Source organism: Pipra filicauda, unplaced genomic scaffold (genome assembly GCF_003945595.2).
Source record: "Pipra filicauda isolate LSUMZ 115617 unplaced genomic scaffold, ASM394559v2 scaffold773_size108088_pilon, whole genome shotgun sequence".
Taxonomy (NCBI): Eukaryota; Metazoa; Chordata; class Aves; order Passeriformes; family Pipridae; genus Pipra; species Pipra filicauda.
This window is the reverse complement of record NW_024104946.1, coordinates 59,629-76,147: the sequence shown is the minus strand read 5'-3', so window position 1 is coordinate 76,147 and position 16,519 is coordinate 59,629. Positions and strand designations below refer to the sequence as shown.

At 55.1% G+C, this 16,519-nt stretch overlaps 1 protein-coding gene across 1 annotated transcript; it reads left to right on the top strand.

The window, feature by feature from the left end:
- Window positions 1–14,048: 14,048 nt before the first annotated feature.
- LOC113996482 (olfactory receptor 14J1-like) lies at window positions 14,049–15,029 on the top strand. The gene has a single exon (XM_027737562.2). The coding sequence runs from the start codon at window positions 14,055–14,057 to the stop codon at window positions 15,027–15,029; it is 975 nt and encodes a 324-aa protein (XP_027593363.2). The 5' UTR covers window positions 14,049–14,054.
- Window positions 15,030–16,519: the final 1,490 nt, after the last annotated feature.

Here is a 16,519-nt window from a genome sequence, read left to right as displayed (position 1 = left end):
CCAGCTTCCAGCCAAAGCCTGCCTGCCAGGTGTCCAAGGGGTCAGTTCTGCTGCCCCCTCCTTCCTTCCCCCACAATGGAAAACTCCCTCATTTTGGGTCCCTGTGCCCCAGACGGCTCCGACCACCACCTCACCCACCAGTCCCACAATCATGGAATGCTTTGGCTTGGGGGGCCTTAAAGAGCATCTCAGCACCCTCAGATTCAAGATTTCCTTCCTACTGCCTCCTGGAACTCTTCCCTCTATCCGTGTGAAGCCACTGCCCCTTGTCCTGTCACTCCAGGCCCTTGTCCAAAGTCTCTCTCCATCTTTCTTGTTGGCTCCCTTCAGGCACTGCAAGGCCACAATTAGGTCACTCCAAAGCCTTCTCTTCTCCAGCCTCAACAATCCCAATTCTCTCAGTCTTTTCTCACAGCAGAGCTGCTCCATCCCTCTGATCCTCTTGCTGCTCCCCTCTGCACTCGCTCCAACAGGTCCATGTCCTTCCTGTGCTGGAGCCCAGAGCTGGAGGCAGCTCTGCAGGTGGGGCAGCATTACAGCCACGCATGTTCCAGCAAGGACATGGTGGAACCTCATGGAACCAAGGACCATTGGGACACTGCAGGGCCTTCTGGAGCCAAAGGAGCCCTGGGACACTATGGAATCTCATGGAATCAAGGGAGCACTGTCACCCTGGGAAAACTCAGGGAATTCAGGGCCCATTGTGACACTGCAGCTCCCCATGGAACAAAAGGAACCCTGGGACGCTGCAGAAACTCATGGAACCAATGGACCACTGTGACATTGAGGGGGCTGATGGAATCAGGAGTCCATTGGGACAATCCAGGGCCTCATGAAATCAAAGGAATTCCGGGACATTGTCGAGCCTCCTGGAACCAAGGGTTCCTGGTGACATGTGTGTCCTCCTGGAACCAAGGGAGCCCAGAGATATTTCTGAACCTCCCAGAATCCAGGGGCCATTGGGACCCTGCAGAACCTCCTGCATTCAAGTGCTCCTTGTGAAACTGCAGGCTCTCCTGGAACCCAAGGATTCCTGGAACACTGCAGAGCTCACGGAACCAAGGGGCCACTGTCCCACTGCAGCTCCTTCTGAAGCACAAGGGACCCTGGGACAATGGGAAACCTCCGAGAATCCAAAGGGCATTTTGGGACTGCAGGGCCTCATGGAACTAAAGGAACCTTTGGAGACTGTGCATCCTCATGGAATCAAGGGGCCACTGGAATATGCGGGGCCTCCTGGAACCAAAGGATTCCTCAGACATTTTGGAACCCCATGGAATCCAGGGTCCATTGTGACAGGTGGGGCCTCCTGGAACCAAAGGAACCCTGGGAATTTCTGTGGGAACAAGTTAAGGCAGCAGCAGCTGCATTCAGTTAATCAGGATCCAAAAGGAGTGTTTTGGCCTTGACTGGTGTTTTCCATCCAGAGAGGGCTGTTTGCCAAAGTGGAAACCACTTGGAACGCTCTGCATGGCAGCCTGTGTTTTTCTGTGGTGGCTGAACACAGGCAGCACATGAGGGGAGGGGAATGTGTGGGATCAGGGCCCTGCTTTGGGGCCATGCTGGGAATTCCAGTGGACTAAAAGACAAAGCCCAGGCACTGTTTCCAAAGGAACCCCAATGAAAGGGGGACAACGGAAAGATGGGAGGACAAGTCCTGCAATGGAACTCTGTGTGTGCAGCCTCATTTTCTCCTTCAGCACCCACAGGAGAGGGGGCAAAAAGTATTGGTTGGGACCCCTAAACTGTTTTGGGGGAAAATTGGAGATTGAGGGGACAATGGGAAAGTGGGAGGAACAGGGAAAAGGGTGGAAAAGGAGGGATAGTCTGGCAGGTCCCACAGTCCCATGGGGGTCTTTGGGCACAAGGGGGCTAGGAAATGGGGGGGCAGGCCTTGAGCTTCCAACTTCCTGTGGGGTGCTGGGGGCTGCTGGATTCAATCTCAGCCTTGGATCATGCCAACAGTTTCAGATTAGAGGAATTACAGAGGTGTGACTGAATCACTTTGGTCCCCCAGGTTTTAAGGATAGCAAATCAGATCTATTACTAGAAATGAATTTATTTAGAGATACAAATGATCAGACAAAAGATCTTCATCACAATTAGTGCACAATATACACACTAAAACTACCAGGAGTACAGGATAAGATAGGACAGTGCTCTACACTAAAGCAATTGTTGAAGCAATTCTACTCAAGTTGCCACAAAAGCAATAATTCTTAATTAGAGATGGATGGAACTTCCCCAGACCAACACTCGTGGGGAGATCTCTGCTCCCAACCTCCAACAGTGACCTTGGGGGGTCCCCAGCCAAGGCAGGAATCTCCACACACACACCGCAAGAAGGGTTCTGTTGGTAGAACCTGCCTCTGGGAAAGGGGACTGGTCCTTTGTGGTCAAAAGGGATGGACTGACAGTCACTGGACTCCAGGATTTGCTTCACCATCAGGGGGTTCATTCGGGGTGGAAGCAGCGGCCGAAGCTCTTCCCGCAGTCGGGGCACTGGTAGGGCTTCCCTTATTGGTGGGTCCGTTGGTGTTTGGTCAAGTTAGAACTCTGGGTGAAGCTCTTCCCACACTCCCCACACTTGTAGGGCCTCTCTCCAGTGTGGATGCGCCGGTGCCTGACGAGGGTGGAGTTCTGCTTGAAGCCCTTCCCGCAGTCGGTGCAGCGGAAGGGCCTCTCATCCGTGTGCGTCCGCTGGTGCAGGAGGAGATGTGAGGTGGTGTGAAACCTCTTCCCACATTCCAAGCACTTGTAGGGACGTTCTCCAGTGTGGATGAGCTGGTGGGTGAGGAGGTTGGATCTCTGGTTGAAGCTCTTCCCACATTCCCCACACGTGTAGGGCCGTTCCCCAGTGTGGATGCGCTTGTGGGTGCGGAGTTGGGAGCTCTGCCTGAAGCTCTTCCCACATTCCCTACACATGTAGGGCCGTTCCCCAGTGTGGGTCTGTTGGTGGGTGAGGAGGTGGGAGCTACACCTGAAGCTCTTCCCACATTCCCCACACGGGTAGGGCCGTTCCCCAGTGTGGATGTGCTGGTGTCGGATCAGGTTGGAGTTGCTCCTGAAGCTCTTCCCACATTCCCCACATGGGTAGGGCCACTCCCCGGTGTGGATGTGCTGGTGTCGGAGCAGGTGGGAGCTCCGGCTGAAGCTCTTCCCACATTCCAAGCACCTGAAGGGTTTCTCCCTGCTGGGAGGCTGCTCAGGGACCACCAGCTCAGAGCTCTGCCTCAAGCTCCGGCCGCCTTCCCGGCACAGGCTGGATCTTTCCTCCTCAGAGCACCCTGGGATGGCTTTGGAGCCCCTCCTGCGGGGGGATCTCCGGCCCTTTTCCTCCCCGCTGCCTTCCTGCGCCGGGGAGCCCTTCAAAACGGCCTCTCCCACCAGGGTCTCACGGGGGGATTTGTCCTCCGGGCTCTCCGTCCTCACCTCGGGGCCTGGGGCAGGAAGCAAGAAGGACAGGCAGGGGATTTGCCTCCGGCCCACAGGGAAGGCCAAGGACATCCCCCCAACTCCGGCCCCGGCAGGACGGCGGCGCCAGCGGGGTTGTCCTGCAGCCGGGGCCATGCTCGGCTGACAGAGCCAGCACAACACCCGCCCAAAGGGACACTGACTTCCTCCTCACCTGCCTGGGGGGACCAAGGCATCTTCCTCTTCCTCGCAGCCTCCTCCTCCATCCACCCAAGCTTTGGGAAGGAGAAATCCATCTGGGGGGGAAAACAAGGGCTGAGCGCGTTGGCTTGGGGGTTCCTCCTGCCCAAGTCCATCTCTAGAACTCACCGGGCATCCTGTGACCATATAAACCTCCAAAACACCAAGATTCAGCCCAGAATAACCCAAACCACCGAGATTCAGGCAAAAAACCCTCTCAGAAATAGTGAGGGACGGCTGTGCCCAAGGCAACCAAACAGCCCCACAGGTGGGGGGACACCAGAGGCTGCCCCAGGGCAATGACAGCAGGGAGCGGATCGGGCCCCCTGACACAGGGACGGGCTCTGGGTTCAGCCTGACCAGGGGCAATGTGGCACCAACAGCACGGCCTCGACCGCTGGCTCAGCACAGGGGGCCCGAGCTCCCCCCTCTCCAGGCTCTCGGGGCTCTCACAGCTCCCCCCTCTCTCCAGCCTCCCCCATTCTCCAAGGATCAAGGCATGGGGACACCAAGGCACCCGCACAGCAACGCCGCTCCTGCTCTCCTCCCTCCCCTTACCCCTCCCCCACCCTGTTTCCATTGGCCCACAAACCCCAGCTCCCTTTGGGGGTGACCCACCGCCCCTCACGCTCCCTTTGGGGGTCCCACCCGCTCTTTTCGCTTCTCTCGCCCCTTTCCCCTCGTGGCCGCTCCGCTCACCCGACAGCGGCAGGAAGGGCAGGGACAGGGGCGGAGCAGCAACAGCAACAGCAGGAGAACAATCGCCCCCCATCCCATGGATGCCCGGGAAGGTGGAACTCATCCCAAATATCCTGGGGGGAACACGGGGGATCATGACATACTGGGGCTGCCAGCACAGATTTCCCTGCACAGTCTGCAGGGAGTCAAGCTCTGGAGAGGAGATTGTGCCCCATGGACGGGATTGCAGAGGTTCTCTCAGGTCCCCAGCAGGAATCAGCAACCAGGAATAGACACAAAAGGCCCCCACAAAGATTTCGGGGGAGTGTCCTGTAGGGAGGGGACAGTGTCACCCCACCAGGGCAGGGCTGGCAAGTGGGAGGCTGCTCCAGGGGTCTGCAAGAGGCCTCGTGCTCTGCTCGGCCCCAGCACTGGCTGGTCCCAACACCCCCGGCTGCCCCCGGCCCTGGGCAGCTCTGCTGCCACAGGCTGTGCCCTCCCCGTGGCCCTGCAATGGCCCTGCCTGTCCCTCACCCGGGGCCCTGCCCGTGGCCCTGTCCCTTGGCTCTCTCTCTGCCAGCTCAGTGTGGGGCACACGGGCTGGGGGTCCCTCCCAAGCCCCCCGGGCAGCCGGCGTTGGCTGGGGGGATGTGAGGGCTGGGCCTGCTCAGCACAGCCCCGGCCTTGTGCCCAGAACCTCTTTCCTGACCCACACAAGACCTTCCCGGCCCCCCCAGGGCTCCCCTGCTGCTGCCTCTGCTCCTGGCCCTGCCTTTGCTGCTCCCTTGGCTGGGGCAGCGGCTGCAGGGGGGGATGGCAGCAGCTTCAGCTCCACGGCACTTCCTGGGGGGAGCTCAGCCCGGGGGGACGGGCAGGGACCTGATGGGGATGGACAGGGGCCCAGCAGGGACAGACAGGGCCTGCAGGGGAAGGCACAGGCACAACCTGGCCCCCCACACTGCCAGGGCTGTCTCTGCTCCTTGCAGGCTCCGTGGCCAGGCACAGTTGGTGTTCCTGGGTGCCCACCATCTCAGCACTTGGAGACGCTCAAATCAGCGCCCGCAGCTCTGCAGCAAAGCCCCAGCTCACCTGGCACACAGGGGATGGACACAGGTCTCCCCTGAGCCTCCTCTTCTCCAGCCTCAACACCCCCAGCTCCCTCAGCCTCTCCTCACACCACTTGTGCTCCACTCCCTTCCCCAGCCCCGCTGCTCTTCTCTGCACCTGCTCCAGCCCCTCCAGGGCCTTCCTCAACTCAGGGGCCCAGAGCTGGACACAGCACTCCAGGGGTGGCCTCACCAGCGCTCACTCCAGCCCAACAATCACTTCCCTGCTCCTGCTGACACACTCTTCCTCACACAGGTCCCTCTGCAGAGCCCTCCTGCCTTCCAGCACATCAACACACCCCCAGCTTGGGGTCACCTGCACATTTGCTGATGAAATGCCTGGTTCTGCAGGAGCTGCAGATGCTCAAGGGGCAGCAGGACCAAGTCAGGGGCCTGGGGGGAGTCTGGGGGGCTTTGGGGTCCGAGAGGCTCCTGGGGGAGCTGGGGAGGGGCTTTGGGGATTGGGGGTACAAACCAGGACAGACCAGTACAGACCAGGACAGACCAGTACCTCCTCACTGCTCCCCAGATCTCTCCTGGAGCTGGGCCACCTTGTCCTGGGACACCTGAGCCCCCCCAGTGCCCTCCCAGTACAGCCCAGTGCCCCCAGTACAGCCCACTGTGTTCCTGTCCCAGGGTGATCCCTCTTTGGGGGGGGGCTGGAAGGGGTTTGAGGGGAGGCTGGGGGAGATTTGAGCGGGAGGTTGGATAGGAATTTGGGGGGTTTGGGGTGCTTTGGTGCATTTAGGGGAGTTAAAAGGCGTCTTGGGAGGTCAAAGGGATCTGTAGGGGGAGGGGATTAAAAGGAAAATGGGAGTTGGGAGACATTTGTGAGGGGTAATGATGTCTATGGGGAAAGAGGAGGGGCAGCACCAGGAGCAGGTGAGTCCTGATACCCCCTTGGGGTTCCCAAGACCTTCTCAGTGTCCCTAATTCCCCCTTTAACACCCTGAGACCCCCCTCGTGTCTCCAATGTCCCCAGGGCCACTCCATGGCCATAATTCCCCCTAATTCCACTGTCCCCATACCCCACCCCACTGTCCCCAAACCCCAACCCTGATGTCCCCAACCTTCCATCTCACCCCAGGAGCCCCCCCTGGACCCTCTGACACCAAAATCATCCCCCTCCCGACCACACTCACAGAAAGGCCAAGGGCACCTGGAGACACGTTGGGGACAGTTGGGGGCTTTGTGTGGTTCTGGGTGATTACTGGGGGATACTGGGACACACTGGGGGGAACCAGAGAGCACTGGGAGGACTGGGGGGTTACTGAGGGACACTGGGAGGGCACTGGGAGGGTCTGGGGGGGAACTGGGGCACACTGGAGGGCACTGGCATTGAACTGGGGAGTTACTGGAGGATACCAGGACAACGGGGGGGACACTGGGAGGTTACTGGACCATACTGGGGCTTACTGTGTGCTCACTGCAGGATCAGTGGGCCATCCTGGGCGACAGTGGGAGGTCACTGGGACACACTGGCTGGTCACTGAGGGGGTTACTGGGCCATACTGAGGGTAACTGGGAGGTCACTGGGATATACTGGGGGCACTGGGATCCCCTTACCCAGATGTGGTACATCTCCCCCCCCAGATTTTGGGGGGCATCCCTAGGACCCCTCCCCTGGGGGCTGGGGGACCCCTTGAACCTCATTGCTGGGCTTTAGGGGACCCCCTAAAATCCCCTCAAAACCCCTGAAATCCCCCCTCGACCCATCGAAACCTCCTCAAGGACCCCTCATCCCTCCCCAGCATCCTCTAAACCCTCTCAGTGACCCACAAAACCCACCTGAGACTCCCCAAGCCCATTCAGGGACCCCCAATCCCCTCCACGGGCCCTCCAAACCATCTGGGACACCTTAAACCCCCCAGAGACCCCAAAACTGCCTCGAAGGTCCCCGCAAAGCCTCCCAGGAACCCCAAACCTCCCCAGAGACCCCAAAGCCCACCTGGAACACCCCAAATCTTCTCAGAAAACAAAACCGCTATCACAGCCCCCCAAAATTCTTCAGGGACCTTCAACCTCCCCCTCGAGTCCCTTCAAGGACCCCTCAAAACGTCCCCGGGAACCCCCGAACCCCCCCGCAAAACCCTCCCGAGCCCTCCAGCCTTTCCACCCACACCCGCGCTCCCCGCAGCCCCCGAGGGGATCCCCAGACCCCGCTCTCGCCGCCCCCCCGCCAACTCACCCAGCGAAGCGCAGCGGCCGCAGGCGAGTCCTGCTCACTCCCGACCACGAGGCCAAAATGGCGCTCGCTCCGCGCGCCCTCCGCCTTTACAGACCCGCCCCGCAGCCAATCAGCGCGCGGCCACGGCCCCTGCCCGCCCTTCGCCACGCCCCCACCTGCGCGGTGCATTGTGGGAGTTGTATTCCCTGCGGCGGGGGAGGACCGGACTTGTTGGGTTTTAGTTTTTCTGTCTTCTTTTATTTTCTCTTTTTTATTTCTTTCTTTTCTTTCTTTTTTCTTTCTCCTTTCCTTTTTCTCTTTTTTTTCTTTCTCGTTCTTCTTTTTTCTTTGTTCTTTTTTTTTCAATTTTTTTCCTGCTTTTTCTTTCTTGTTTTCTCTTTTTTTCTCCTTTTTCTTTTTTTTCTTCCTTTTCTTTGTTTTTCTTTTTATTTTTCCTTTTTTTTTCCTTTTTCCTTGTTTTTTATACATTATTTTCTATCAGTTCTACTTTCAATCAGTTGTACTTTCAAGGAAAATGTAAACACAGATCAAAACAATCTCTAGGTACATAGCTTACAACAACAGATAATCCGCCATTGTTCCAGGTTTGTGAGGATTCCCAAGATCACAAACACTGAGACACCAAGGGTGGAAGTGAAGCCACTTTATCCTGTCCCTTGCCACAGCCTTCAATCCACACCCAGCCCTGGATTTCTGCAAAGCCCCTGGGCAGGAGCAGGAGATGGAGCTGGTGCTCGGCGGGAGGGGCAGCAACAACAAACCCGTGTCTTTGGCACAGGGGAAGGAATTTAGTGCTTGAGGGGTTACATTCCACAGGCTCCCCTGGGGATCAGCTTATGCTGGGACAGTGAGAACAGCAAGAACATTCCTAATAAAAATGGCAGAGGGAAGGGAGCGGAGGGGGAGCAGGGGCAGGAAAAGGAAGCAGAGCGATGGAAGATGGGCTGGGGCGGTCGGGGCTGGGGGAAGGCAGGCTGGACAATGCCTTGTTTGGTCCAGCAGCTGGACCAGCTCCAGGGCAGATGTCGGGGGAGCCTCTGCCACAGGGACATGGACAAACAGACGCTACAAAAGCTCTCAGAGGGGTTGGGGGCTCTGGGCGGGGCTGCGCTCTCGCCTCAAGCCAGGATATCCCAGGGCAGTGGAACAGCAATTCCTGTCAGCTCCCAGCAAAGATTATTGGGGTTTGCACTGGGCAAATATTGACGCTCCAGCTTCTTCTTTTTAGAACTTTGAGCTTGCAGTCGGGTAGAAGGGCTGGTGGGGGAGTGGGAAGAGACCCACTGAGGGGCACATCTCATCCCTCAGTTAGATGGAGCTAAACCCCTAATCTTGCTTAGGAATAGCTGCTGATGCTCAGTTGTCTTCTTTCCCTTCTGCTTTAGTGGGATATTACATTTCCCTGCAGTATTGGTGATAGAAGGGTATGTCAGCTGGAATGGTTTGGTTCTTACAGAAAGCATAAATGCATTTTAAGGAAGGTATTTTTATATAAGTGAGGCCTCAGACCCCAAAACCCCAAAAGTAATATAAGTGCAGAATCAAGTGAACTTTGGGGTTTTCTTTTTAATTCTTGGGTAGAAAAGGCCATCCCAGTTAGAGACAGCAATTTATTGCATTGCTGAAATAAAACCAACCAACAAACAAATAAAGAAATCTGACTTTGTTCTCTTTCAGATTTGCTTTTGATCATAAGAATCCTTCTAGTGAAAAGGGCTAATTTACTCTTTCTAGGGGAATATTTTAAGTGTGATTATCACAATATCACAGCTGCTGAAAAGGTCTAAAATAGGACATTGACCTTGAACGTGTTCCTGCGTTTAGGATGTGGTGCTTAACATTCAAGAAACAATAGAACTGCAGCTCATTTATTAATGTATCATCTCAAAATGTTCACTCTTGCTCTGTAAAGACATGCCACAAGGATTGTAGAAAGCTTGCAGTATCCCAGGAAGTACATGTGGTATTTTATCAGTGTAAATATGGATAAGATTTTCAAGATTTCTGCTGACAATACTCCATAACTAAAGTAAATTTTCCCTTTGGTGCTGCATGAGTTTATGATTTAATTGTTACTGACATTCCACCAGTCACATTATTAGCTTCACCAAAGGAAAGGGAAATAATCCTGTATTAATGAAAGAGAGCAACTGAATTCCCTCACTCATCTTATCCTTGGCTGTCTGAGACAGTGATGCACTTCAGCTTCCCTACAGAAACTTCCACTAAAAAAGAGCCTGGGGTGATAGTGAGAGATCCATATTGAAGGGTGTGCCTGAATTATCCTCAGGGAGGAGACCTTTTTTGGTGGGTGACAGGCAATGTACCTGTGGCTCCCTTTTCCTCTCTGGGTTTTTTTTCCCTTTCTTTTTGTCAGAGGCTTTGGAAAAGGTGTTTTGTCAAGAGAATAATATTCATTTATAGCCATGTGAACGGTTTCTATGCTGTACCAGTGAAGGCAATCATCTAAATACCCATACCCACGCCCTTGAAAATAAAACAAGGAGAAAATACGGAGTATTTGTTTGAGACCAGATAAACTGAATGTAGTTCAGTAACATGGAAAGGCAATTGCTGTTATTTCACAGAGACATTTCTTTGTCTGCTGGAACTGAGGGGAGCAGCAAAAGCTAAAAGCCTTGCTCTGTGTCTTTGTGAACACACTGTGGGTAAGTTCAAAGGAGCATTCAGAGATTGTGTTGTGTGAGCCTTTTTCCCTCAGATCAAAACAAGGAGTAATTAATGCTAAATCCAGCAGATGGATTTCAAGTAACAACTTGGTCCAGTTTGTCCAACTGTGTACAAAGAGGTGAGGAAAATCTGGAACTTTAGAAGGGTTAGTTTTTTCACTAATTAGCAGGATATCCAGGGGTGCACCAAGTGCCTGCCAGTGAGGAGCACGAGAGACAAATAGACAGTGACAATATTGTTCTAATGTTAATGTCACTGGAGCACAGAGTGAGATCACATCTGAGTTATGTTTCTTTAATTAGTGATTGGGAATAAAGAGAAAATCACATATTTGATGACAGTTTAGGATTTATTTCACACTCTTAAAAATAAGGTATTCTGCAGCTGGACTTTGAATAAGGTTCCACGGTGTATTGCACATTTCTATCTCAACAGTCTACTTCTTCCCAAACAGAAATCTTGTAGGAAATACTTGTACAAGAGCACTCTATTGTCATCTTCCAAAACCTTGGAGATGTCCCAGAGATCCCTCAGGAAGGAATTTGGGGCCTCAAGCACATGACCCGTATATAGAGGCTGAGGACTGAGGGGTCAGTGGTGTGAAGATTGAGGACAGTAGAGGAGTAGCCTGAGAGGTCTGGAAGGGGGTGTCAGAGCTGGTGGAGCTTTTCTTCCTGTCAGAAAACGGCCTAAGAAAGAACTAGTGCCACCAAGGGCAGCTGGGGTGGCCTAGACTGGTGACAAGAAGTCAGAAATTTCCCTCTGAGGTCAGTGTTGTGGTGCAATATGTCACAAAGAAGGAGTCTGGATGAGCCCCAGGCTTTGTGTGTGCAGGAAGAGCCAGGGAGGACGCAGAGATGTCAGTGCAGGAAGGTGCCAGCCAGGTGGGGCAGCCGGGGGGATGACGACAGCCTGCAGGGAAAGGGGCAGGGCATGGACACCGTAGGACAGCCTGGGCTGGAGAGGAGACAGGGAGGGGGAGAAGCTGAAAGGCCCTGACAGAGCCACCTTCTGCAGGCCTTTGGCCATGGCTGCTGTCTGTGCCCCTGATGCCAGGAGGAGGGGAGTGGCCCTTGCAGCCCTGGGGCCTCATGGCCTCCTTGTCCCTGCTCAGCAGCCTGGCAGGTGCCACCCCATGGTCCTGCCCTTGGCATTGCACATCCCACATCCCAGTGCCCCAGGAAGAGCCCTGAGGAATGAGGCAGGATGTCCCTTTCTGGGCGCTGAGGGTCAGGCCTTGGTCCTCTGGATTAAAGAAACAAGTCAAGGTTTATTCAGCATCAGAGCCACCTTTCCCTTGCTTGTCCATCCTTGTCATCACTGTCTGCACTTTTCTGCTCTCACTGGAACCTGGGGACACGTTCTCAGTTGTGTCCCTCAGTGAGACTCATTAGCACTACAAGAAACTTCAATGTTTCAATCTCATTTTGACTTCTTGAGAAGTTGTTTGAACTTCCTCTCAGGGACTGAGTCTCATGTAAACAACACAACCCCCCTGAGGGTCATGAAATGCCTGGGGCTGTTGCTGTGCTGCTGAGCTGGGCCGGGCTCCTGGCACACAGGGAGCTCCTGGCAAGCAAGAAGAGCTTCAAAGAGACAGCTCTGCTGGTGAGCAGCTCCTCTGCACAGCCCAGCAGGGCTGAGGGCACTGCCTGCAGCACCGAGGGGAAGGGAGCAAGGCAGGAAAAGGTTAAAGGGAATCAGGATTGGAAAGACAGTGAGCTGAACCTTCAGTGGGGGAGAGATTTTCACAGCCTCTCTATGGTAAGTCTGTGCATGCAGGACAATGTTGCTTGTGTGCCTGGAGGAATCTGCCAAAGCTGGCACATCCCACAGCCTGGAGGATCTTTTAGGAGGACTCCCACAGTTTCTCTGTTGCAGAGGAGCAGGAGGAGCTCCAGGGCAGGGCTTCTCTGTGGCACCATCAGAGGGACAGGGCAGGATGGCTCCTTCCAGGGACAGCTGCAGGGTGTGAAGGGGGGGTGTAGCCAGGGGTGCCCAGGGCTGTCCTGCAGAGCAGGGTCCTGCAGCCCAGAGGGCTCTTTGCCAGGGCAGGGGATCTGTCACTGCTGGGGTCACCTCTCACTCTTCCTGGGGAGCTCCCACAGGACTGTGGAGTGAAGCTGTGGGTGGAAGGAGTGACTCTTGGCAGGGCAGGACAGGTTTCTTCTGCTGTTGAGAGGGAGCTGCTCAGAGCTCCAGCTCATGGCCAGGTCATTTTGATGCAACTTTTCATGAGCACCTTCAGGGCCAGACTTTCCTGCTTGAATCTGTGCTTTCATCAATCTGTGCTTCTACTTTTCTTTCAACCTGGTAGGAATGGAAACTCAAATGGACAGTTAAGAGCAGGGGCTGAGACTCTTAAACCATCATGCTGATGTTTCCTGAGACCCTCAGCCAGTGCCCTCACCCTCACCAACCTCCAGATCCAGCCAGCAGCACCTTCCCACTGTCCCCAGGCATGGGCTGAGCTCTTCTTTAATCCCTGCACAGCCCGAGCAGCTGCAGGGCTGAGCTGTGCATTCAGGGGCTGAGCTTGGCTCTGGGAGCACTGGCAGGGAAGGACCACGGGGCCCAAGGACCAGCTCCCAGCTGGGACAGCTCCAGGCAGCAGAGACATGGGCAGGGAGGGAGGGAATGCTGAGGGCAGCCCTGCTGCAGGGCAGATGTGGCACCTCCCGACCCTGCCCTGCAGTGCAGACCCCTTCCCTGAGCAGCACAGCTCTTGTGTCCCCTCCCAGCCAGCACAGCCCTCAGCCCGGGGGCTCTGGGCCCTCAGGCACCTCCTGGGCAGGCAGAGCAGCACGAGGGATGGAGGGCACCTCTGCTGCCCTGGGCCCATTTGCTGCTGAGCAGGGCCTGAGGGGACTGTCCTGCCCTGGGGCTGTCTGGGAGGGGCTGTGCAGGGCTGGGAAGGGAAAGCCTTTCCTCAGGGCCCGGCTGTCTCTCTCCTTGCCTTGCTCAGGTGCTCCTGCTATTGCTGACAGGCTCTCTGGGAATGGCAGGTTGAGCTGCAGAGTCAGGCCCAGCCCCTGGGGCTCCTCCTGTGCAGGGCTGAGCACAGCAAGGTGTCCCAGCTCTCTGTGTCCCGGGGGGCTCTGGGCTCTGGGAGGCTGGGAATGAGCTGACTGTCCCTGACTTTGGGAAAGGGGGAGCCCATTTCTCTGCCGTGGGTCCCTCTGCTCTCCAGGGGAACACAGGAGTATAACTTTGAGCTGTGTCTCAGAAAGGTGCCAGTGCAGGGCAGCTGGCACAGGACAGAGGGACAGAGCAGCTCCCCTCACTCTGCACTAGGCCTCAGACAATCCTCCTGCCTCACAGACCTCTCTGTTCTCCCACAGTGCAGCAGAATCTCTCCCTCTGCCTTCTGCCATCCCCCTGCCTGCACCCTGGCAGTGCTGTAGCTGACAAGCTGCTGTGCTTTAGGAGCAGATTCTTTGTCAAAGTTCACCCCCCAGGACTGGCCCTGCCCTCACTGTTCCTGTGCACTGACTGGGGGGAGCAGGGCTGACTGCCCAGTGTCCTGCAGGCTGAGGTCCTGCTGCTCACAGAGCACTTGGCCAGCAGCAATCAGGGCTCCAGCAACCAGGGGAAGGAAGGTCACCTGGACATGGTCAAAGGGGAAGTGCTGAGGAGCAGGGATGGGCCTCTGAGAAAGGGCTTTTCTCAGAGAAGTCTGCCCTGCACAGTCACTGTCCTTTCCTCCTCGAACAGGTCCCCATGTCCAGAGGCAGCAAATGTCCAACAGCAGCTCCCTCACCCAGTTCCTCCTCCTGGCATTCGCAGACAGGCGGGAGCTGCAGCTCCTGCACTTCTGGCTCTTCCTGGCCATCTCCCTGGCTGCCCTCCTGGCCAACGGCCTCATCCTCAGCGCCGTAGCCTGTGACCACCACCTGCACACCCCCATGGGCTTCTTCCTGCTCAACCTCTCCCTCACAGACCTGGGCTACATCTGCACCACTGTCCCCAAAGCCATGGACAATTCCCTCTGGGACACCACAACCATCTCCTACCATGGATGTGCTGCCCAGGTCTTTTTCTTTCTGTTCTTCATGTCAGCAGAGTTTTATCTCCTCACCATCATGTGCTACGACCGCTACGTTGCCATCTGCAAACCCCTGCACTATGGGACCCTCCTGGGCAGCAGAGCTTGTGCCCACATGGCAGCAGCTGCCTGGGCCACTGGCTTTCTCATTGCTCTGCTGCACACAGCCAATACATTTTCCCTGCCCCTGTGCCAGGGCAATGCCCTGGGCCAGTTCTTCTGTGAAATCCCACACATCCTCAAGCTCTCCTGCTCACACTCAGGCTACCGCAGGGAACTTGGGCTCATTGGGGTCACTGCCAGTTTATCATTTTGTTGTTTCATTTTCATGGTTTTCTCCTATGTGCAGATCTTCAGGGCTGTGCTGAGGATCCCCTCTCAGCAGGGACGGCACAAAGCCTTTTCCACATGCCTCCCTCACCTGGCTGTGGTTTCCCTCTTTGTCAGCACTGCCACATTTGCCTACCTGAGGCCCCCCTCCATCTCCTCCCCATCCCTGGACCTGGTGGTGTCAGTTCTCTACGTGGTGGTTCCTCCAGCACTGAACCCCCTCATCTACAGCCTCAGGAACCAGGAGCTCAAGGATACTATAAGGAAAATGATGACTACAGGTTTTTTGAGAAGCAATAAACTCCACCTTTTCTTCTGCAGAATACTCATTGTATAACTCATTTTGGGCCCAGCCTGCCTTCTAAAGCTTCTGAGAGTGGTGGTGGTGGGGGACTTTTCTGTTTTTTTTACTTCTGTTCATGTCATTGACACTGAAATTTTATTCTTCATCCCCTATATTATTCCCTCTCTACCTCTTTTTTTTTCACCCACAAAATATACAAATGAGGAGTCATGCTTTGTGTGCATTTAAACAAAATAAAAGTTTGTGCAGCAAGGTATTTGTCAAACATCCTCCCTGTGTTAGTTTGTACATGAGGAATCACAATCTCTGAGCATAAGAAAGGACACAAATTCTTTTTTCCAGATTCTTCCTCCAAGACCTCCCCTGAAGCTGGAGGGCATTTCCATGTTTGCAGATGTGGATGGGAAAAGAGTCCCAGCACTGCCAGGGAGCACCAGCACTGGGTCTGTTCAGAGCTGCTCTCTTTGCACTCCCACCCTCTCCTTTCCTGTCCGTGCCCAAGGCCTGAGTGCTCTGGCAGCTCAGTCACTGTCCTGCTGTGGGTCAGGCCTGTGAGCACAGGCAGGGACAGGCCCTGGGCACTGCTGGGACAGGGCTGGGCTCCACAACAGCAGTTCCAGCAGCAAAGGGGTTCCCCTCCAGGCACTTCCTGAAGGCTGAGGTCTTTTCCCAACACTGGTATCGAGAAGTCCCTGGATTCCTTTTGTTCCATGAGGTTCCCCAGTGTCACAATGGCCTCTTGATTCCATGAAATTCCACTGTGGCCCAGGGTTTCTTTGTTTCCAAGAGCCCCTGCAGTGCCACAATGGCCTCCTGATTCCATGGGTTTCTGCAGTGTCACATTGGCCCCTTTATTTCATCAGGTTGCCCACTGTCCCTGGGTTCCTTTGGCCCCATGGGGCCCTTGAGTGTCCCAGTGGCCTCTTGATTCCATGGGTTTCCCCAGTGTCACAATGGCCCCATAATTCCATGAGGTTCTGCAGTTTCACAGTGGCTCCTTGATTCCATGAGGTTGCACAGCATCATCACACAGCTGAGCCCATCCTGATGAAAGTTCTGAGGAGGTTGGGAGGAACTGGGACAAAAGGGAGAAGATAATTAGGGAAGGAAAGAGAGGCTTGGCCAACAGAGGGGAAATATTTGGATGAGGTAAAAACCAGGTTCAGGGAATGCTGAGGGTGCTGAAACACTAACTGTGCAAACACTTCTGATTGACCTTTATGCACTTTGTAACCTCAAGCCCCAACACCACCCAAAAGTGCTGCTCCTCCCGTGGAAAGGAATCCACTGCTCTAATTCCAAGCCAGAAAAAGCCCAAACCCAGAACTCCAGACTCTTATTTGTCCTCTAATGTCCACCCCATTCCCAATCTTGTATTACCAGTATGAAAAGCCAAGCTTTAATCCTGACCCAGACCAAAAAGCTCTTCCCCTAATCATGAACCAGACACTGCCAGCAGAACAACAAACCTCCCAAAGTTCTGCCTAATCCCCACCCTGAGCTCTAAACCCCAGGCCCTGACC

Excerpts from the sequence above, each read along its gene's own strand:
- LOC113996482 (XM_027737562.2), top strand. The coding sequence starts at position 14,055 with ATGTCCAACAGCAGCTCCCTCACCCAGTTCCTCCTCCTGGCATTCGCA.